The sequence below is a fragment of the Rana temporaria genome, chromosome 12, assembly GCF_905171775.1.
Source record: "Rana temporaria chromosome 12, aRanTem1.1, whole genome shotgun sequence".
Taxonomy (NCBI): domain Eukaryota; kingdom Metazoa; phylum Chordata; class Amphibia; order Anura; family Ranidae; genus Rana; species Rana temporaria.
Window position 1 is genome coordinate 2,157,540 of NC_053500.1, and position 24,221 is coordinate 2,181,760.

A 24,221-nucleotide genomic window follows, 5' to 3' on the forward strand; every position below is an offset into this window, starting at 1 on the left:
GTGTCGGTCCCTGTACTGGTGTCAGTCCCTGTACTGGTGTCAGTCCCTGTACTGGTGTCAGTCCCTGTACTGGTGTCACAGATCAGTCCCTGTACTGGTGTCAGTCCCTGTACTGGTGTCAGTCCCTGTACTGGTGTCACAGATCAGTCCCTGTACTGGTGTCAGTCCCTGTACTGGTGTCGGTCCCTGTACTGGTGTCAGTCCCTGTACTGGTGTCGGTCCCTGTACTGGTGTCAGTCCCTGTACTGGTGTCGGTCCCTGTACTGGTGTCAGTCCCTGTACTGGTGTCAGTCCCTGTACTGGTGTCGGTCCCTGTACTGGTGTCAGTCCCTGTATTGGTGTCACAGATCAGTCCCTGTACTGGTGTCAGTCCCTGTACTGGTGTCACAGATCAGTCCCTGTACTGGTGTCAGTCCCTGTACTGGTGTCGGTCCCTGTACTGGTGTCGGTCCCTGTACTGGTGTCGGTCCCTGTACTGGTGTCAGTCCCTGTACTGGTGTCACAGATCGGTTAGGAGGTGATTCCTGGTTCCATTGATGATCTCATTGGTCCTCCTCGCTCTGCCCAGACTACAGAGAACGGCAAGCAGACAGTTAACCCTTCCACAGCCGGCAATCTTCATAATAATCAGACTAATTCTCAGCTTACCTCTAAATCAGCCCCTCCCTTATGGTATCTGTAAATGCCCCTCCCCCTTATGGTATCTGTAAATGCCCCTCCCCCTCCCGGGGTCTGCCATGAGTTCTCCTCCCAGCTGAGTGATAAGGGGGGTAATAAAGGGGCGAGGATCCAGGAAGAATAGTATTGTGTACACGTGTGACATGTATCTATTGTATGTTGGCCTCACATGTGTCATGAGATGTGAAGTGATGGTGCTGGGCTTACATGTGACATGTATGTGAAGTGATGGTGCTGGGCTTACATGTGACATGTATGTGAGGTGATGGTGCTGGGCTTACATGTATGTGAAGTGATGGTGCTGGGCTTACATGTGACATGTATGTGAAGTGATGGTGCTGGACTTACATGTATGTGAAGTGATGGTGCTGGGCTTACATGTATGTGAAGTGATGGTGCTGGGCTTACATGTATGTGAAGTGATGGTGCTGGGCTTACATGTGACATGTATGTGAAGTGATGGTGCTGGACTTACATGTATGTGAAGTGATGGTGCTGGACTTACATGTATGTGAAGTGATGGTGCTGGGCTTACATGTATGTGAAGTGATGGTGCTGGGCTTACATGTGACATGTATGTGAGGTGATGGTGCTGGGCTTACATGTGACATGTATGTGAGGTGATGGTGCTGGGCTTACATGTGACATGTATGTGAGGTGATGGTGCTGGGCTTACATGTGACATGTATGTGAAGTGATGGTGCTGGGCTTACATGTATGTGAGGTGATGGTGCTGGGCTTACATGTGACATGTATGTGAAGTGATGGTGCTGGGCTTACATGTATGTGAGGTGATGGTGCTTGGCTCACATGTGACATGTATGTGAGGTGATGGTGCTGGGCTTACATGTGACATGTATGTGAAGTGATGGTGCTGGGCTTACATGTGACATGTATGTGAAGTGATGGTGCTGGGCTTACATGTATGTGAGGTGATGGTGCTGGGCTCACATGTGACATGTATGTGAAGTGATGGTGCTTGGCTCACATGTGACATGTATGTGAGGTGATGGTGCTGGGCTTACATGTGACATGTATGTGAAGTGATGGTGCTGGGCTTACATGTATGTGAGGTGATGGTGCTGGGCTTACATGTGACATGTATGTGAAGTGATGGTGCTGGGCTTACATGTATGTGAGGTGATGGTGCTGGGCTTACATGTGACATGTATGTGAGGTGATGGGCTTACATGTATGTGAAGTGATGGTGCTGGGCTCACATGTGACATGTATGTGAGGTGATGGTGCTGGGCTTACATGTATGTGAAGTGATGGTGATGGGCTTACATGTGACATGTATGTGAAGTGAAGCTGCTGGGCTTACATGCATGTGAGGTGATGGTGCTGGGCTTACATGTGATATATATGTGAAGTGATGGTGCTGGGCTTACATGTGACATGTATGTGAGGTGATGGTGCTGGGCTTACATGTCACATGTATGTGAGGTGATGGTGCTGGGCTTACATGTGACATGTATGTGAAGTGCTGGGCTTACATGTGACATGTATGTGAAGTGATGGTCCTGGGCTTACATGTGACATGTATGTGAAGTGATGGTGCTGGGCTTACATGTGACATGTATGTGAGGTGATGGTGCTGGGCTCACATGATGACATGTATGTGAAGTGATGGTGCTGGACTTACATGTGACATGTATGTGAAGTGATGGTGCTGGGCTTACATGTCACATGTATGTGAGGTGATGGTGCTGGGCTCACATGTGACATGTATGTAAAGTGATGGTGCTGGACTTACATGTGACATGTATGTGAAGTGATGGTGTTGGGCTTACATGTGACATGTATGTGAGGTGATGGTGCTTGGCTCACATGTGACATGTATGTGAAGTGATGGTGCTGGACTTACATGTGACATGTATGTGAAGTGATGGTGATGGGCTTACATGTATGTGAAGTGATGGTGCTGGACTTACATGTATGTGAAGTGATGGTGCTAGACTTACATATGACATGTATGTGAGGTGATGGTGCTTGGCTCACATGTGACATGTATGTAAAGTGATGGTGCTGGACTTACATGTGACATGTATGTGAAGTGATGGTGCTGGGCTTACATATGACATGTATGGGAGGTGATGGTGCTGGGCTCACATGATGACATGTATGTGAAGTGATGGTGCTAGACTTACATATGACATGTATGTGAAGTGATGGTGCTGGGCTTACATGTGACATGTATGTGAGGTGATGGTGCTGGGCTTACATGTGACATGTATGTGAAGTGATGGTGATGGGCTTACATGTATGTGAAGTGATGGTGCTGGACTTACATGTATGTGAAGTGATGGCGCTAGACTTACATGTGACATGTATGTGAAGTGATGGTGCTGGACTTACATGTGACATGTATGTGAAGTGATGGTGCTGGGCTTACATGTGACATGGATGTAAGGTGATGGTGCTGGGCTTACATGTGACATGTATGTGAAGTGATGGTGCTGGGCTTATATGTGACATGTATGTGAGGTGATGGTGCTGGGCTTATATGTGACATGTATGTGAAGTGATGGTGCTGGGCTTACATGTGACATGTATGTGAAGTGAAGGTGCTGGGCTTACATGTATGTGAAGTGATGGTGCTGGGCTTACATGTGACATGTATGTGAAGTGATGGTGCTGGGCTTACATGTGACATGTATGTGAAGTGATGGTGCTGGGCTCACATGTGACATGTATGTGAAGTGATGATGCTGGGCTTACATGTGACATATATGTGAAGTTAAGGTGCTGGGCTTACATGTATGTGAAGTGATGATGCTGGGCTTACATGTGACATGTATGTGAAATTATGGTACTGGGATTACATGTGACATGTATGTGAAGTGAAGGTGCTGGGCTTACATGTGACATGTATGTGAAGTGAAGGTGCTGGGCTTACATGTATGTGAAGTGATGATGCTGGGCTTACATGTGACATGTATGTGAAGTGATGGTGCTGGGCTTACATGTGACATGTATGTGAAGTGAAGGTGCTGGGCTTACATGTATGTGAAGTGATGATGCTGGGCTTACATGTGACATGTATGTGAGGTGATGGTGCTGGGCTTACATGTGACATGTATGTGAAGTGATGGTGCTGGGCTTACATGTGACATGTATGTGAAGTGATGGTGCTGGGCTTACATGTCACATGTATGTGAGGTGATGGTGCTGGGCTTACATGTGACATGTATGTGAAGTGATGGTGCTGGGCTTACATGTGACATGTATGTGAAGTGATGGTGCTGGGCTTACATGTCACATGTATGTGAAGTGCTGGGCTTACATGTGACATGTATGTGAAGTGATGGTGCTGGGCTTACATGTCACATGTATGTGAAGTGATGGACTTACATGTGACATGTATGTGACATGTAAGTCCTGTGTGCAGGCTCTCTCCTGATACTGGAAGAAAAGGGGGCCGTGTTGTTTTCTTCTATGTAGACTTCCCTGGGGGTCTCATCCAGCCAGAACCCCACATGCCTATTTGCATATCTCTCGGCTGATTGGAGCAGAGGGGAGAAGGGGAGTGTCTGAGGTGGAGGGCTTCTACCCCAATGAGTTAGGAGAGGCTCTGATTAGCAGACACTTTTTTTTTCTTCTCCCTTTGTGGTCCCCATAGAGGAAGGGTAGCTCTTTAACCCTTTCTTGGGAAGAGGAGGAGAGGAAGGGGCACCCATGCCCAGCTGCTTCCCTTTGTCTGAGGCTGCTGTGGATGGAAGCATTGTTCTGTGGCTGGGCTTCCCAGGGGGGTCTCGCAGCGCTCTCTCCGCTCTTCTCCTGTTGCTCCTGTCTCGCTCCACCTCCAAGCCTGGGCTTCTGGAATATGAGGCACCATGGGCTGGTGTGATCGTGGGGTCCAGATGCTGCTGACCACCGTGGGGGCTTTCGCAGCCTTCAGCCTGATGACCATCGCCATTGGCACCGACTACTGGCTCTACTCCCGGGCTCACATCTGCAACGGGACCAACTTCACCATGGACGACCCCCAGAGCCAACCCAAGAAGACCAAGGGGGACCTCACCCACTCAGGACTCTGGAGGATCTGTTGCATTGAGGGTGAGTGAGGGGGAGGGGGGCTCTGCATCCCTAGAAATGATATCATTGCAGCTCTCTAAAGGGCCCCCTGTTGGCTCTAAGCTGATCTTGACCAGGTGGTACCTCAGTCTCTTTTTTTTTTTATTGTGTTTTTGATGTGGTTGCTTAGTAACCAGCATCTGGAGATCCGGCAGTGATAGATAGCAAGACATTACCAGGATCTTTACACATCTTTGTGTGCCCTGCTGTGAGAATCCTCCCTTCCACCCTCTACTTAGCTATAGAAAGTAATAATACATCAGCGTGCCTTACATTGTAACAGAATAAAATAATAATAATACTATGGGGGGGGGGGGGTATCAGTCCTTCAGGTCTCTTCGTGGCTCAGAGAGATATTCTGATATATAATAGGACGTCTTATCTAATAGACAATAAGTTTTATGTGGGAAAGACTTTCACATGGTAATGGGAATGATGGAAAAAGGGGGGTTCATTTAGCTTCGATCCTGAGAACAAGGCAGCCGGTGTTACATTTATGGGATGAAATCTTAATGGGAAGCTTGTTTAGGTGAGTTTTGGATGGAGGAGCTGCCCAACGGGCTCTGGTGCTGAAAAAGCCCAGATGTTACGTGATGGAGATGCAAATTGACCGTGGTGCTGAAGCTGACGAATTGTTAGGCAATGGAGATCCCCATTGGCTGGGGTGCTGAAGCTGACCAGCTGTTAGGTGATGGAGCTGTCCATTGGCTTTGGTGTTGAAGCTGACGAGTTGTTTGGTGATGGAGATCCCCATTGGCCGTGGTGCTGAAGCTGACCAGCTGTTAGGTGATGGAGGTGTCCATTGGCTGTGGTGCTGAAGCTGACCAGCTGTTAGGCAATGGAGCTGTCCATTGACCGTGGTGCTGAAGCTGACCAGCTGTTAGGTGATGGAGCTGTCCATTGGCTGTGGTGCTGAAGCTGACGAGTTGTTTGGTGATGGAGCTGTCCATTGACTGTGGTGCTGAAGTTGACCAGCTGTTAGATAATGGAGATGTCCACTCACTGTGGTGCTGCTGCTGCTGCCTACATATAAGGTGTTAAGAGATTTGTCATTGGCTCTGGCGCTGAAGCTGACCAACTGTTAGGTGACGGAGCCATTTATTGATTGTTGTGCTGATGCTGCCCAGATATCAGGTGATAGAGATTGTCCATGGGCTCTGGCGCTGAAGGTGACCAACTGTTAGGTGATGGAGCTGTCCCATCAGGTCTGGTGCTAAAACCATCCAGCTGTTAGGCAATGGAGCTATCCACTGATTGTGGTGCTGAAGCTGACCAGCTGTTAGGTGATGGAGATGTCCATTGGCTGTGGCGCTGAAGCTGACCAACTGTTAGGTGATGGAGCTGTTCATTGATTGTTGTGCTGATGCTGCCCAGATATCAGGTGATAGAGATTGCCCATGGGCTCTGGCGCTGAAGGTGACTACCTGTTAGGTGATGGAGCCGTTCATTGATTGTTGTGCTGATGCTGCCCAGATATCAGGTGATAGAGATTGCCCATGGGCTCTGGCGCTGAAGATGACTACCTGTTAGGTGATGGAGCCGTTCATTGATTGTTGTGCTGATGCTGCCCAGATATCAGGTGATAGAGATTTCCATGGGCTCTGGCGCTGAAGGTGACCAACTGTTAGGTGATGGAGCTGTCCATCAGGTCTGGTGCTAAAACCATCCAGCTGTTAGGCAATGGAGCTATCCACTGATTGTGGTGCTGAAGCTGACCAGCTGTTAGGTGATGGAGATGTCCATTGACTGCGGTGCTGAAGCTGCCCACATATAAGGTGATAGGAGATTGTCCATCGTCTCTGGCCCTGAAGCTGACCAGTTGTTAGGTGATGGAGCTGTCCACTGACTGTGGTGCTGAGGCTGCCCAGATATTAGGTGATAGAGTTTGTCCATCGGCTCTGGCGCTGAAGCTAAATAGTAGTTTGGTGATGGAGCTGTCCATCAGGCCTGGTGCTGAAGCTGTCAATTGCCTCTGGCGCTGAAGGTGACTGAGCTATCCATCGGTTCTGGTGCTGAAGCTAAACAGCTATGAAGTGATTGAGCTGCCCATTGGGCCTGCTGCTAAAACTGTCCAGGTGTTGGGTGATGAAGATGTACATTGATTGTGGCGCTGAAGCTGACGAGTTGTTAGGTGATGGAGATGTCCATTGGCACTGGCGCTGAAGATGACCACCTGTTAGGTGACGGAGCTGTTCATTGATTGTTGTGCTGATGCTGCCCAGATATCAGGTGATAGAGATTGTCCATGGGCTCTGGCGCTGAAGCTGACCAACTGTTAGGTGATGGAGCTGTCCATCAGGTCTGGTGCTAAAACCGTCCAGCTGTTAGGTGATGGAGATGTCCACTGACTGTGGTGCTAAAACCGTCCAGCTGTTAGGCAATGGAGATGTCCACTGACTGCAGTGCTGAAGCTGACTAGCTGTTAGGTGATGGAGCTGTCCACTGACGGCGGTGCTAAAACCGCCCAGCTGTTAGGTGATAGAGATGTCCATTGGCTGTGGTGCTGAAGCTGACCAGCTGTTAGGTGATGGAGCTGTCCACTGACTGCGGTGCTGAAGCTGACCAGCTGTTAGGTGATTGAGATGTCCACTGACTGCGGTGCTGAAGCTGACCAGCTGTTAGGTGATGGAGCTGTCCACTGACTGCGGTGCTGAAGCTGACCAGCTGTTAGGTGATGGAGATGTCCACTGACGGCGGTGCTAAAACCGCCCAGCTGTTAGGTGATAGAGATGTCCATTGGCTGTGGTGCTGAAGCTGACCAGCTGTTAGGTGATGGAGCTGTCCACTGACTGCGGTGCTGAAGCTGACCAGCTGTTAGGTGATTGAGATGTCCACTGACTGCGGTGCTGAAGCTGACCAGCTGTTAGGTGATGGAGCTGTCCACTGACTGCGGTGCTGAAGCTGACCAGCTGTTAGGTGATGGAGATGTCCACTGACGGCGGTGCTAAAACCGCCCAGCTGTTAGGTGATAGAGATGTCCACTGACTGCGGTGCTGAAGCTGACCAGCTGTTAGGTGATGGAGCTGTTCACTGACTGCGGTGCTGAAGCTGACCAGCTGTTAGGTGATTGAGCTATTAAAGTGTATGTAAGCCCCCGCCTTGTAAAACAACCCCTTCAGTAATAAAAATAAAAGGCCAAACATTGGTGTATAGATATATATATAAAAAAAGTGATGACATTCCTCTGTTCTCAGCTGCATAAGAGCTGGGGGAGGAGAAACAGCAGCACACTGAGCTTCCCAGTGATAGGCTGAGAGAAAGGGGGCGGGGCATAATGTGGTCAGTTTTCCATAGGAAAGCACAAGGACTGGCAGTGATGGTGCTTGTCCATGGGGTCTGGTGGTGAAGCTGGTCGGCGGTTGTGGTGCCAATGCCGGTCTGTGATTGGGGGGGGGGGGTAATGTGGTCAGTTCTTCATAGGAAAGCACAAGGACTGGCAGTGATGGCGCTTGTCCATGGGGTCTGGTGGTGAAGCTGGTCGGCGGTTGTGGTGCCAATGCCGGTCTGTGATTGGGGGGGGGGGGCATAATGTGGTCAGTTCTTCATAGGAAAGCACAAGGACTGGCAGTGATAGTGCTTGTCCATGGGGTCTGGTGGTGAAGCTGGTCGGCGGTTGTGGTGCCAATGCCGGTCTGTGATGGGGGGGGGGGCATAATGTGGTCAGTTCTTCATAGGAAAGCACAAGGACTGGCAGTGATAGTGCTTGTCCATGGGGTCTGGTGGTGAAGCTGGTCGGCGGTTGTGGTGCCAATGCTGGTCTGTGATTGGGGGGGGGGGGGGGGGACACATCTCTTCACACAAAACCTGTTGTGCTGATTTAAGGGACACAGCGAGAAAGGAAGGTGAGGATTATTGATAGTCACCCCCCATGCTGCCCCCTCTCCCTATGAACATGCGTGGGGAGGAGACGGGGAGGAGACTTGTATGGATTTCCACCTCTCATCCATAGATTTCCCTTTACTTTCCTAATTAGCAGCCAAGCTCTGCCGGTAATGATCTCCTCCGGGGGTCCATGTTCTGAGCGGATGGATTCTACTTCTTAGATGTTGCAGCAGCTCAGGCCGGCCAGCTTGGTGGTCTTGCTGGTGGCACAGTGACTTTAATGAAAAGGTTTTATGCCCACCTGATCTGGGGGTGCAGGAAAAAGTCAGGGGGCCCGGGGGTCAACGCTGTGTGTGGTCACTGACGGTGTGGTAGAGAACCCGCATTCCCTGTTCACCCGTCGCACTTCTCTGCCATGTGCATTTCGTTTCGTTCCGAATTGATATTACCGTATATACTCGAGTATAAGCCAACTTTTTCAGCACATTTTTGATGATGAAAAAGCCCCCACTCCTGGCTTATACTCGAGTCTCCCGCTGTGTCATGCTGTCTTAACTGCCGTTGCTGGGTGTACTGCACATGGGCGAGTGCGTCCACGAGAACATCTTTCCTGGCGTGTGATAGGGGATTATTGTGCGGAAGGATTATTGTGCGGAAGGCTAGTGAACTTGGTGTATTTGATGGACTGACGACGTGCAGCAGAAAGACCTTCTCGTGGACACGCTCGCGCATGCGCAGCACACCCGGTTGGAGAATTTGACAGAATACCGCCAACTGCAGTTGGGCACTGATGAGACATGTGAGGCTGCAGATGGGCACTGATGAGACAGATGGGCACAGTGAGGCTGCAAATTGGCACAGTGAGGTGGCAGATTTGTACTGATGAGACAGGTGGGCACAGTGAGGCTGCAGATGGGCACAGTGAGGCTGCAAATGGGCACAGTGAGGCTGCAGATGGGCACAGGGAGACTGTAGATGGGCACTGATGAGACAGGTGGGCACAGTGAGGCTGAAGATGGGCACAGTGATGCTGCAGATGGGCACAGTGAGGTGGCAGATTTGCACTGATGTGACAGATGGGCACAGCGAGGCTGCAAATGGGCACAGTGAGGCTGCAAATGGGCACTGATGAGACACGTGGCCACAGTGAGGCTGCAGATGGGCACAGTGAGGCTGTAGATGGGCACTGATGAGACAGGTGGGCACAGTGAGGCTGTAGATGGGCACTGAGACAGGTGGGCACAGTGAGGCTGTAGATGGGCACAGTGAGGTGGCAGATTTGCACTGATGAGACAGATGGGCACAGTGAGGATGCAAATGGGCATAGTGAGGCTGAAAATGGGCACTGATGAGACAGGTGGCCACAGTGAGGCTGCAGATGGGCACAGAGAAGCTGTAGATGGGCACTCATGAGACAGGTGGGCACAGTGAGGCCAAAAAATGGCACAGTGAGGCTGCAGATTTGCACTGATGAGACAGGTGGGCACAGTGAGGCTGACAATGGGCACAGGGAGGCTGCAGATGGGCACAGTGAGGGTCCAGATGAGCACTGATGAGAGAGGTGAGCACAGTGAGGCTGCAGACCGGCACTGATGAGAGAGGTGAGCACAGTGAGGCTGCAGACCGGCACTGATGAGACAGATGGGCACAGTGAGGCTGCAGATGGGCATTGTTGACCCTCTTTTCCACTTACAGTAGCTGCTGCATTTCCCACCCTAGCAGAGGCGTCTCTAGGGGGGGGCCAGAGGGGGCCCTGACCCCCCCAACATTATGCTGTGCCCCACCATGTGCCCCCCCAAAAAAAAATTTTTTTTTTTTTTTTTTGCTTTTTTTTTTTTTCCGGGCCGCCGCTGGAGTAACAGTCTCTCCTGAGAGGGAGAGCGTCCCCAGTCAGCTCTGCGGGGCATTCCTCCCCCCTCCCTCTGCTCGCTGACACTGCATAATGCAAGCGTTCACACAACCACAGCAGCCCGATCTGCTCCTTCCCCTGCATCCTCATTGGCACGGAGAAGAGCGAGTTGCAGAAAGGACTCCATGAGCACTGTGGGGGAGGGGGGCCCAAGCCTTCATCTCAGTTACTGAAAAAACAGACTGATTTCTCCCGTCCTTAGGACAGGAGAACCAGCCTGTAAATTCCGAGAGTGGTGACTGCAAGCTGAGCCAAGTGTCAGTCTATGACACTCTTTTACAGCCCAGCGAGTCTAGCCACCCCCCCCCACTCTCCTCACATACGAGCAGGGAGGAATAAAGCTCCTCCTCCTTCTCCTTTCAGTCCCGCCCACACTATCTCGGTGTGCTGTATCTGAAGAGAAGGGATGTGTGTTCAGGAAATATGAAAATCAGCAGCATGTGTGTGAATGATGCCTGAGATTCTAGCCTGGACCGTGGGTATGTGTGTGCACTGCAGACTGCAGTACACTGTAATCACTGAACTGCATTATCTCCATCCCTTCTGCCCCCCCCATCTGTCTCCCTCCCCCTCTCCTGTTCTTTCAAGACATTCACAATTTACTTTCTGTAACGGTCACCACCGTTTACGATATTCCAATCCATCGCCCCACGACAGGTTATCCGACAGTCCGACAGACATCAGACACGACCCATTTCATTTCCCAGAATAAACGAGACAAAACAAGCTCTGGTACTGGCTCCAAAATGAATGAATGAATCCTTTAATGGTAACTTAGCTTTGTTATATACTGTACAGTACAAGCATGTTACAGTTAATCACAGGGACAAAGACACACTCCACCCACACATCACACAATGGGGGGCTTCATACACATTCTTTTAGATAATAACATTCCGATGAGTTAATTACTACTTATTACCCAGACGGTCTGGCTCCGCATTTAGAGGGGTTAATTACTACAGCTTGACAAGTCACATTCCACATCTTAACAGTGTCATTAGCATACACAATGAACAGGTCTTAGGAGAAGACCTAATTAGCACAATGGACACAAAACAGTATTAGCATCACACAAAGGAATGTCTAGGAGCAGACTCAATTAACACCTCAAAAGCATGTGTCCCCCCCATTGAATGAAAACACTCTATTGACCTGTCGGAGTCAGACTTTAACAACTTGTAATATTTCAAGATATCCTGCAATACATGAATTATCAGTAATGTCCCATCTCATGTAATTTATAATTATCATTTCTCAGTCACCCTATGCCCAAAAGGGCATAGTGACGCTGGCACAGGAGTAAACCCCATCCTTCAAAAGTCTCTGGGTGTCACGGGCCATTCTGTTACACTTTCACTTTCAGTTAGGCAGGTAATATACAATGCAATTTTTTTTCCTACATCCACAGATTGCAGGAAAGAAACGTGCATGATTCCCCCATCAACACAAACAGTGCTGAAGGGAATATCCCTCCTGCCCAGCAATTGTATTCTATACAGCAACCACTGGTGATAATCATAAGAGAATCTGCTCATTAATGGTTCAAATCTCAGCCAGTTCCTGCTGAACCAGCTGAGATTTAAACTGTCTATGGCTGGTCTTAGCTCTTAGGCAGCCCATACATTGATAACTTTTTTTCATTCAACTATTAGGTTGAATTAAAAAAAAAAAAAGAAATGATCCAATTCCCCCATCTACACATTATAGGTGGATGGGGGAATCGTCCCAGTGTGGACCAGTGCTGGAACAACCAGAGTTACTGTCCTGTCCCGGCTATTCACATCGCTGGTCTCTGTCTCCATGGCAGCGGCGGCAGGACATTGGAACCCAGAGCTGGTTACTTTATGGGGCTGATGTACAGGAGGGCCAGCACAATTTGTTGTTAGAGATGGGCTGGGCATGTTCAAAATTCCACATGCCAGAGCCTGCCAGGAAGCCCACACTGCACAGCGCTAATCACAGGCAGTGAGACATTTCCCGGTCCGCAGCTGCACAGATCAGGAAAGGTCTCACTGCCTGTGATTAGCACTGTGGAGTGTCGGCTTCCTGGCGGGATCGGGCATGTGGGATTTCAAACACACCCGAGCCCATCTCTATTGGTTGTAGACAGTTGAGCTCCCTGCAGGTTGCCTAGCAGCAGTGGACCCTTCTCTGACATGCTGATCAGGATGCAATCCAGGTGATGCTCTTAGTCAAATCCTAGTGTTAAATATCAGAGATTTTATTGATCAAAGCCCACACTTTACAGGCATAGAGCCCACATGGCTGCTGATCATACGGTTGATTATATTTATGTGGTTGTACTCTTGATGCTAATAAATACTGTGTTTATTAGATCTGACTGGGAGCATCACCTGGATCACATCCCGATCAGCATGTCAACAGAGAAGGTTATACAGCATTACTGCTGCTAGGTAAACAGCTAGGGGCTCAGCTCTCTATAACCAATAGTGCCAGCCTTCCCCTGCATGCACCCATAATGTCACCAGCACTAGGTCCTAATAGACTGCCGCCCCTGCCAAGGAGACAGACGGCAGACCAGCGCTGTCAATAGCAGGGACAGGACAGCTGGGGAACCCCACGGTGGCAGAACACCAGGCCCCGGTGGCAAGACAACCTTTGCAACCCTGAAAGTTCTCCCACTGCTTTGGACCCTTATATTTTCTTAGTGTGCTGGTGACATATATCTCTTGTTTTCTGCCACCCTGGGGGGCCCCAGTATAGTAGGAAGGGAGCTCACGACAGAACATGTAAAAGGGCCCGTTGTGGGATCGTAGTAAAGGGCCCCAGGAGATTTTATATATATATACTGTATATATATAAAATTGCATTTTATAGTTGGCCCCCCTACTTTTTTCCCTGTCCCCCCATGTGCCCCCCCTAAATATGAAAGCTGGAGACGCCACTGCACCCTAGGCTTATACTCGAGTCAATACGTTTTCCCTTTTTGTTTGTGGTAAAATTAGGTGCCTCGGCTTATATTCGGATCGGCTTATACTCGAGTATATACGGTATGTTTTTGGTTATTCGGAGATTCAGCTATGTCCGAATACCCGAATTACAATGTAAGCAAATTTACCGAATTGCACCGAATAACGTAACGAAATTCAGACTGAAATTCGGATTGAAATGGTGTCGCTATCAGAGTTCCCCCATATCAGTGTCCCCATCAAAGTCCGCCCCTTACATCAGGTGTCGCCATCAGAGTTCCCCCATATCAGGGTCCCCATCAAAGTCCGCCCCTTACATCAGGTGTCGCCATCAGAGTTCCCCCATATCAGGGTCCCCATCAAAGTCCGCCCCTTACATCAGGTGTCGCTATCAGAGTTCCCCCATATCAGTGTCGCCATCAAAGTCCGCCCCTTACATCAGGTGTCGCTATCAGAGTTCCCCCATATCAGTGTCCCCTATCAAAGTCCGCCCCTTACATCAGGCGTCGCCATCAGAGTTCCCTCATATCAGGGTCCCCATCAAAGTCCGCCCCTTACATCAGGTGTCGCCATCAGAGTTCCCTCATATCAGTGTCCCCATCAAAGTCCGCCCCTTACATCAGGCGTCGCTATCAGAGTTCCCCCATATCAGAGTCCCCATCAAAGTCCGCCCCTTACATCAGGTGTCGCTATCAGAGTTCCCCCATATCAGTGTCCCCTATCAAAGTCCGCCCCTTACATCAGGTGTCGCTATCAGAGTTCCCTCATATCAGTGTCCCCATCAAAGTCCGCCCCTTACATCAGGCGTCGCTATCAGAGTTCCCCCATATCAGGGTCCCCATCAAAGTCCGCCCCTTACATCAGGTGTCGCCATCAGAGTTCCCCCATATCAGGGTCCCCCATCAGAGTCCGCCCCTTACATCAGGTGTCGCCATCAGAGTTCCCCCATATCAGGGTCCCCCATCAGAGTCCGCCCCTTACATCAGGTGTCGCCATCAGAGTTCCCCCATATCAGGGTCCCCATCAAAGTCCGCCCCTTACATCAGGTGTCGCTATCAGAGTTCCCCCATATCAGTGTCCCCATCAAAGCCCGCCCCTTACATCAGGTGTCGCTATCAGAGTTCCCCCATATCAGTGTCCCCATCAAAGTCTGCCCCTTACATCAGGCGTCGCCATCAGAGTTCCCTCATATCAGGGTCCCCATCAGAGTCCGCCCCTTACATCAGGTGTCGCTATCAGAGTTCCCCCATATCAGTGTCCCCATCAAAGTCCGCCCCTTACATCAGGCGTCGCCATCAGAGTTCCCTCATATCAGGGTCCCCATCAAAGTCTGCCCCTTACATCAGGTGTCGCCATCAGAGTTCCCCCATATCAGTGTCCCCATCAAAGTCCGCCCCTTACATCAGGTGTCGCCATCAGAGTTCCCCCATATCAGTGTCCCTATCAAAGTCCGCCCCTTACATCAGGTGTCGCCATCAGAGTTCCCCCATATCAGTGTCCCCATCAAAGTCCGCCCCTTACATCAGGTGTCGCCATCAGAGTTCCCTCATATCAGTGTCCCCATCAAAGTCCGCCCCTTACATCAGGTGTCGCCATCAGAGTTCCCTCATATCAGGGTCCCCATCAAAGTCCGCCCCTTACATCAGGTGTCGCCATCAGAGTTCCCTCATATCAGGGTCCCCATCAAAGTCCGCCCCTTACATCAGGTGTCGCTATCAGAGTTCCCCCATATTAGGGTCCCCATCAAAGTCCGCCCCTTACATCAGGTGTCGCTATCAGAGTTCCCCCATATCAGTGTCCCTATCAAAGTCCGCCCCTTACATCAGGTGTCGCCATCAGAGTTCCCCCATATCAGGGTCCCCATCAAAGTCCGCCCCTTACATCAGGTGTCGCTATCAGAGTTCCCTCATATCACTGTCCCTATCAAAGTCCGCCCCTTACATCAGGCGTCGCTATCAGAGTTCCCTCATATCACTGTCCCCATCAAAGTCCGCCCCTTACATCAGGCGTCGCTATCAGAGTTCCCCCATATCAGTGTCCCCATCAAAGTCCGCCCCTTACATCAGGCGTCGCCATCAGAGTTCCCTCATATCAGGGTCCCCATCAAAGTCCGCCCCTTACATCAGGTGTCGCCATCAGAGTTCCCCCATATCAGTGTCCCCATCAAAGTCCGCCCCTTACATCAGGTGTCGCCATCAGAGTTCCCCCATATCAGGGTCCCCATCAAAGTCTGCCCCTTACATCAGGTGTCGCCATCAGAGTTCCCCCATATCAGTGTCCCCATCAAAGTCCGCCCCTTACATCAGGTGTCGCCATCAGAGTTCCCCCATATCAGTGTCCCCATCAAAGTCCGCCCCTTACATCAGGTGTCGCTATCAGAGTTCCCTCATATCAGTGTCCCCATCAAAGTCCGCCCCTTACATCAGGTGTCGCCATCAGAGTTCCCCCATATCAGTGTCCCCATCAAAGTCCGCCCCTTACATCAGGCGTCGCCATCAGAGTTCCCCCATATCAGGGTCCCCATCAAAGTCCGCCCCTTACATCAGGTGTCGCCATCAGAGTTCCCTCATATCAGTGTCCCCATCAAAGTCCGCCCCTTACATCAGGTGTCGCTATCAGAGTTCCCTCATATCAGGGTCCCTATCAAAGTCCGCCCCTTACATCAGGCGTCGCCATCAGAGTTCCCTCATATCAGGGTCCCCATCAAAGTCCGCCCCTTACATCAGGTGTCGCCATCAGAGTTCCCTCATATCAGTGTCCCCATCAAAGTCCGCCCCTTACATCAGGTGTCGCCATCAGAGTTCCCCCATATCAGTGTCCCCATCAAAGTCCGCCCCTTACATCAGGTGTCGCCATCAGAGTTCCCCCATATCAGGGTCCCCATCAAAGCCTCACCTTATGTCAGTGTCCCCATCAGAGTGCTACTTTCATCAGAGTCCCACCCCACATCAGGCCCCCCCCCCCTGCTTACATCAAAGTCCCTATGAGAGTCCCTTTTACATCAGGTGTCGGGGGGGGGGGGGGAACAACTAAAATCTGGGAGGGGCACAGCCCACCCCAGCACCCCCCTCGATCTGGGCCTGTTTTTTTATAGGGACTGTATATAGTCTGGAGTGGAGATGAAGGTTGTATTTTATCCTTCACCTGGATTTTGTAACTTAACACCCCCCCCCCCCTCATCTGGAGCTCCACAGATACAACACAGCAAACCACAATGTAAAAAAATGAATACAATGTAAGAGTCTGAAATCACAACTGTCTGTGTTCCCTACGGCAACCATCCCACTCCCTCCATCCTCCGCTACTGTAGATTGGGGAACCGAGATCTCGACATGACTGAGGCCCATCATAGCTGGAAGCAGGAAGTGTCTGGTGCAACAATGTATCATTCATGAAGGAAGGAAGACCCAGAGACACAAAGTACACTCTTCTCTTCTCTTTTTCTCTTTCTGTATCTCTCCTCTTCTCCCTTGTCTCTCCTTTTCCTTCTATTTTCTCATTCTTCCTCTCTTCTCTTTTTCTTCATCTTTTTTTACTCTCTTCTCTTTTTCTTCATCTTTTTTTCCTCTAGCTCTCTTTTTCTCATTCCCCCCCCCCCCCCCATTGTTTTCTCTCTCGCCGTCATCCTGACTCTTTTTTCTCTTCTCTCTCATATTCTCCAGTTTACTCCTCCCTTTCTCTATTACCCCCCCCCCCTTTCTTCTTGTTCCATCTCTTTTTCCTCTTCTCTCTTTCCTTTATCTCTTTTCACCTTTCACTTTATTTCTGTTCCCTCTCCCTCGCTTTTTTTCCCCCCTCTTTTACTCTGTTCTTCTCCTGCTCACTTCTCCATTTCTAGTTCTATTATCGCCCCCCCCCCCCCCCACAAAACCCCCTCACTCTCTCTACATTCCTCTCTCATTCCCCCCTCTCTTTGCCCACCATCTTTTCTTTCCCTCTCTATCCCTCTCTTTCTTACTTTGTTTCTCACTTCTCTTTCCACCTCTCCCCCCCCCCTTCTTCTTTCTCCTCTTCTCTCTCTGCTCTTCTATTTCTCTCATATTCTCCTTCTCCCCTTTTTCTTTCTATTACCCCCCCCCCCCCCACCCCTCCCAAACCCGCTCACCTTCCAGGTTCCTCCTCTCTTATTACCCCTTTTCTTTCCCCACCATCTTCTCTTCCTCTGTCTACCCCTCTCGTTCTTACTCTCTTTCTCACTTCACTTTCCCCCTCTGCCCCCCACCCTGCCTCTTTCATCTTTCTCTCTTTTCTTTTTTTTTCATTCTCCCCCACCCAAATCTCTCCATGTTCCTCTCTCATTCTCTTTTTCCCCTTCCTTTTTTTCCTCTCTACAGTATCTCTTTTTATGCCCCCCCCCTCTGCCCCCCACCCTTCTTCTTTCTCCTCTTCATCCCTGTGCTGAGTTCCCGGGTCTGTACACCCGCTGTGCCCATTATGAGGGGTTCCCACCATCCCTGTGCTGAGTTCCCGGGTCTGTACACCCGCTGTGCCCATTATGAGGGGTTCCCACCATCCCTGTGCTGAGTTCCCGGGTCTGTACACCCGCTGTGCCCATTATGAGGGGTTCCCACCATCCCTGTGCTGAGTTCCCGGGTCTGTACCCCCGCTGTGCCCATTATGAGGGGTTCCCACCATCCCTGTGCTGAGTTCCCGGGTCTGTACACCCGCTGTGCCCATTATGAGGGTTCCCACCATCCCTGTGCTGAGTTCCCGGGTCTGTACACCCGCTGTGCCCATTATGAGGGGTTCCCACCATCCCTGTGCTGAGTTCCCGGGTCTGTACACCCGCTGTGCCCATTATGAGGGGTTCCCACCATCCCTGTGCTGAGTTCCCGGGTCTGTACACCTGCTGTGCCCATTATGAGGGGTTCCCACCATCCCTGTGCTGAGTTCCCGGGTCTGTACACCCGCTGTGCCCATTATGAGGGGTTCCCACCATCCCTGTGCTGAGTTCCTGGGTCTGTACCACCGCTGTGCCCATTATGAGGGGTTCCCACCATCCCTGTGCTGAGTCCCGGGTCTGTACACCCGCTGTGCCCATTATGAGGGGTTCCCACCATCCCTGTGCTGAGTTCCCGGGTCTGTACACCCGCTGTGCCCATTATGAGGGGTTCCCACCATCCCTGTGCTGAGTTCCTGGGTCTGTACAAACGCTGTGCCCATTATGAGGGGTTCCCACCATCCCTGTGCTGAGTCCCCGGGTCTGTACACCCGCTGTGCCCCATTATGAGGGGTTCCCACCATCCCTGTGCTGAGTCCCCGGGTCTGTACACCCGCTGTGCCCCATTATGAGGAGTTCCCACCATCCCTGTGCTGAGTTCCCGGGTCTGTACACCCCCTGTGCCCATTATGAGGAGTTCCCACCATCCCTGTGCTGAGTTCCCGGGTCTGTACACCCCCTGTGCCCATTATGAGGGGTTCCCACCATCCCTGTGCTGAGTTCCCGGGTCTGTACCTCCCGCTGTGCCCCATTATGAGGGGTTCCCACCATCCCTGTGCTGAGTTCCTGGGTCTGTACACCCCCTGTGCCCATTATGAGGAGTTCCCACCATCCCTGTGCTGAGTTCCCGGGTCTGTACACCCGCTGTGCCCCATTATGGGGGGTTCCCACCATCCCTGTGCTGAGTCCCCGGGTCTGTACACCCGCTGTGCCCATTATGAGGAGTTCCCACCATCCCTGTGCTGAGTTCCCGGGTCTGTACACCCGCTGTGCCCCATTATGAGGGGTTCCCACCATCCCTGTGCTGGCCCTATAGCAAGTGCATGTGGATAAGAAGTGTCTGAAAGAGGCCTCAGGGGATCAACAGCACTGAGATAGAAAAAAAAAAAAGAAGGTGAAAATAATACTTTAAATCAGGCCAATTGTTAATAATTCTGTGCACAGAGGGCCATATTCTGATACATTTCAGGCGGCGGAACGTATGTACTTTACGTTACGCCGCCGCAAGTTTAAGTGGCAAGTGCCGGATTCCCAAACCACTTACCTGTGAACTTGCGGCGGCATCGCGTAAAGTCCACCCGTGTAAGCCATCCTAATTCAAATGATCCAGGCAGGGGGCGTGGATCATTTAAATTAGGCGCGCTCCCGCGCCGATCGTAATGCGCATGCTCCGTCGGGTAAATTACCCGACTTGCATTGCGCTAAATGACGTCTCACGGACGTCATTTGTTTTGACTGTAACGTAAATGGCGTCCAGCGCCATTCACGGACGACTTACGTAAACGACGTTCAATTTTGAAATTTCGACGCGGGATCGACGGCCATACTTAACATTGAGTACGCCACCTAGGGGGCATCTTTATCTTTACGCCGCGTATCGCTTACGGAAACGACGTTAAAACACTACGGCGGGCAAGCGTACGTTCGAGAATCGGCGTGAGTAGTCATTTGCATATTCTACGCTGACCGCCACCTAGCGGTCAGCGTAAATATTGCAGCCTAAGATACAACGGCGCAGGCTGGTGTATCTTAGGCATGTTTAAGTGTATCTCAGTTTGAGAATACACTTAAACATAGGAAAGGGACTTACGTAGGCGTATCTGTTGATACGCCTACGTAACTTGTTTAAGAATATGGCCCAGAAGAAGCTAAATGTCGCAGATTTCTCATTTACATCTACTGGCTTGTTTTAGTGTTAGGTCTGGCGGGTTTGTGAGGGGGAGGGGGAGGGGGGGGGATAGTTGTTGGGGGGGGAGGGGGGCGGTAAGAATAAGGACACGTTTTAGCTCAGGGACACTTTGGGGAGATTTCCACTTGATTTCAGCACTGAAAGCCAAATACAGCGAAAACTAACAAGCAGCAATTAATGCAGCTCTGTGTTCATTAAAAGATAATGAAATGTATTTTTTATTGTGTGAGGAGCAGAATTGTACTTTGTATCCGATTCTTGTATTCTCAGATACAGCAGCACCCTGAGAGGGGAAGGCTGCACCACCAGGGCCTGGACAAGGGGGGTTGGGGGCAGGAGGGGAATCTTTGTATTTTTATGGATTCACAGACTCTTCCCCCTCTTGCCTTCTCACCTCAGGATGGTGGAATGTTAGGTGGAACGTTGGGTGGAACGTTGGGTGGAACGTTGGGTGGAACGTTGGGAGGAACGTTGGGTGGAACGTTGGGTGGAACGTTATTTGGAACGTTGGGAGGAACGTTGGGTGGAACGTTGGGAGGACGTTGGGAGGACGTTGGGTGGAACGTTGGGAGAAACGTTGGGTGGAACGTTGGGTGGAACGTTGGGTGGAACGTTGGGTGGAACGTTGGGAGGACGTTGGGTGGAACGTTGGGTGGAACGTTGGGTGGAACGTTGGGTGGAACGTTGGGAGGACGTTGGGTGGAACGTTGGGTGGAACGTTGGGTGGAACGTTGGGTGGAACGCTGGGTGAAACGTTGGGTGGAACGTTGGGTGGAACGTTGGGTGAAACGTTGGGTGGAAGAGCCGGTATATTTTGTTTCAATGTTTTTATTAGCGTGTTCCCATCAGATATAACAAAAGCAAACCATGCAGACGTTACAGCAGAGTACCTGATGTTTGTTTATACAAGTGAGAACACTGGGTACCTCTGTCTTGGCACTCAGATAGTACTTGTCAAACTCCTTATGAAACCAAGAGGATATAAAATAGAGAGAAAATAAAAGAGGGAGGGGGGAAGGGGAGGGGAAGGCCCTGAGCTCCGATCCCCGCCTTTCAAAGGCTCCTCAACTCGTACTGGGATCTCCGGTCAAGTATCTGATCCACGGCCTCCAGACTTTTTCGAAGACTAATATTTTGTCATTCAAGACTGCCGAGAGCCTTTCATTTATCACGAGCCAGGAGAGCTTGTGCTTAGGCTGGTCTGACCTCCAATTCCTGGCTATAGTTATTCTGGCAGAGGTAAATATGAAAGTGAGAAGCCTTCTCTGTTTTTTTGAGGCCGCGTCAATTTTAAGCCCCAGCAGTGTGCGCGTTTAGGGGATTTAATGGGGTTGACTCGGGTATGGGTATAAATAAAGTTGTACACCCTTATCCAGAATCTTCGCACCGTGGGGCATTGCCACCATATGTGGTAAACCATTCAATCTTTTCGCAAACCTCTAAAGCATTTTGGAGATGCTCCTGGGACATACAGTATGTGGCCAACCTGGTCGGCACCATGTACCACCTTAGAAGGAACTTATAGTTTGCCTCTATGATAGAGGTGTTAAGAAGTGATTTGGAAGCTGCTTGGGCAATCGAATGCCATTACTCTAATTCAAGGTTTTCTTGGAGGTCTTGCTCCCACTTGACCATGTAAGCTTGTTAAACCGGAGTATGTGTTAGGATGGTGTACAATTCAGAAATAGGACCTTTGATTTTATCGTATTTATCGTATCGACATAAGTAATTCCATGGTCGTCAGATCACTCTTGCGAGATTCTTGGGTAGATTCACACACAATGGCCTAAAATTAGGACGGCCTAGCCTACTTTTTTTAGGCTACACCGCCGAAAATTATTTAGGTTATAAGTGATTCTCAAACCACTTACCTTCAAATTTTCGGCGGCGTAGCCTAAAACGAGCGGGCGTAAGCGCGCCTAATTCAAATGACTGGGGGGGGGGGGCGTGTATTATTGAAATGAGGCTTGACCTCACGTTTTTTGAAGTTTTTTTACACTGCGCATGCGCTGGGCGACTACATTTCCCAGTGCGCATTGCGGCTAAGTAGGCCGTACGGGCCGATTGATTTCAACGCGTACGTAAACGACGTAAATCCCGATTCGCGGACGACTTGCGCAAGCGACGTAAAAAAATCGAACCTCGCGGTGGGAACAGCGGCCATACTTAACATTGTTATTCCACCTCATAGGTGGAATAACTTTAGGCGACCCATCGTGTACGGAAACGACGTAACTCGACGGTGTAGGCCCGGCGTACGCTCGTAAATCGTCGGGAATCAGCGTATCCCCTCATTTACATAATCTAGGCCGGCCGCAATGGAAGCGCCATCTAGCGGCCAAAAAAAACATTGCAACCTAAGATAGAATGGCGCAAGCCAGCCTATCTTAGGTATGTTTAAGTGTATCTCTGTTTGAGAATACACTTAAACATAGGCCGGCTTAGATTCAGAGTTAGGTCGGCTTATCTGTAGATAAGCCGGCCTAACTCTTTGTGAATCTGGCTGCATTCACATCTAGGCGGACGAAATCGCGGCGTTTTGTCGCCGCAAATCGCGGTAAAAATAGCGGTGTTTTGTACCACGATTTGCGGCGACAAAACGCCGGTATTGTCCGCCTAGATGTGTCCCAAGATGACCCCCTCTATGGAGATGATTCCCATCTCCTAGCCGAACGCTCGAAGACGCCTGAAAAAAAGGTCCGGGACCTTTTTTCACGCGGCAGGCGACAGGCGTCCGGCGTTCGGCGTGGAGATGTGAACCATCTCCATAGAGGGACATCTGTTTTCAGCCCTCTGGCGGCAGCGGCGTAGCGCTACAGGCGTAAAAACGCCTAGATGTGAATGCAGCCTAAATGTGTTTAGGTAATGTTTCAATTGAACAAATGGGACAATACCGGCTATACTCAAATAGTAGAGAGAAGGTGACACTCCGTATGACAGGAACTGCCAGAATCCAGGACACTGACAATGTTCAATGAGGATCTATCAGGCATTCCATGATGGGAAAGCGAGGAAGATGATGAGGAGCACTAGAGTGGACAGAACGGTCAGTGCCGGAGCAGAATCCCAACAGCTTCAGGAAACTGAATACAATCAGCGCCATATTCAGGAAAATGATGTATGACAACCTTGCCTAGAGTCTAGAAGCTCCTCTTGGAAGAGGCAGGTTTTAGGGGAGAGACACACCACAAGGAGAGCGATGATCCTAATATCAATTGGCTCCAATGTAAAAAAGGGGATGGGAGTATATAAAAAAAAGAAAGAGTCAGTATGCTCCTAGATACACTCCAGGCAATAACGGAGAACATAAGTCCTAGGATGTGGGGAGCCCAAATAATTATGGAATATGTACAGTGGGGTACAGAAAATCCAAATGATTCCAATACTTGGAGTCCAAACAAGAAGCTACGGGTTGGAGCCTGAGGTTGGACACTGAAAGAAAGAAATTTCAAGTTCTGAGAGTCCAAAAAGCTTGAGAAAACCATAACCCTCAAAAAGTTGGGGTATACAGTACCTCTAAACTGAGAATTTATGGCTATGACATCTGCATTTCATGTAGGACACGGACTTGATGGCCAATAAGATATTACAGCTGTACTAGCTGAAGACCGGGGTAGCTGGCCCCCCGAAGAGAGAGAAATGAGAGGTTTGGGCAACTGTAATTTTTTGGGCCCCTTACACCACTTTAGGCCTGGGCCCAACCCCCCCTCGAGCCTGACAACCAACATTCCCCAGGGCTTGCGCATGGGCCATCCTACCAAATCCACACACTCAGCTCCTCCTCAATTATTGTATATATGTCAGCCCCCTTCACACACATATATATATATATATATATATATATATATATATATCAGCGCCCCGCCCCCCACACACCTGTACGTCACCCCTACATGTATATATCAGCCCCCCCACACCTGTGTATATGTCAGCCCCCCCACACCTGTATGTCACCCTCACCTGTATATATCAGCCCCTCTCACATCTGTATATATGTCAGCCCCACCCGCCACACACCTGTACGTCACCCCTACCTGTATATATCAGCCCCCCCCCACACCTGTGTATATGTCAGCCCCCCCCCATACCTGTATATATGTCAGCCCCCCACCACACACCTGTATATATGTCAGCCCCCCTCACACCTGTCTATATGTCAGCCCCCCCCACACA

The 24,221-nt window shown here is 50.4% G+C and overlaps 1 protein-coding gene across 1 annotated transcript in view; it reads left to right on the plus strand.

Annotated features, from left to right (window-relative positions):
* The first annotated feature begins 4,256 nt into the window (after nucleotides 1-4,256).
* CACNG4 (calcium voltage-gated channel auxiliary subunit gamma 4) overlaps nucleotides 4,257-24,221 on the plus strand; it is a 46,241-nt gene continuing 26,276 nt past the window's right edge. The window contains exon 1 of the mRNA XM_040330498.1: nucleotides 4,257-4,737. Coding sequence (XP_040186432.1) covers nucleotides 4,515-4,737 — 223 coding nt within the window. The 5' untranslated portion in view covers nucleotides 4,257-4,514. The remainder of the gene's footprint in view (nucleotides 4,738-24,221) is intronic.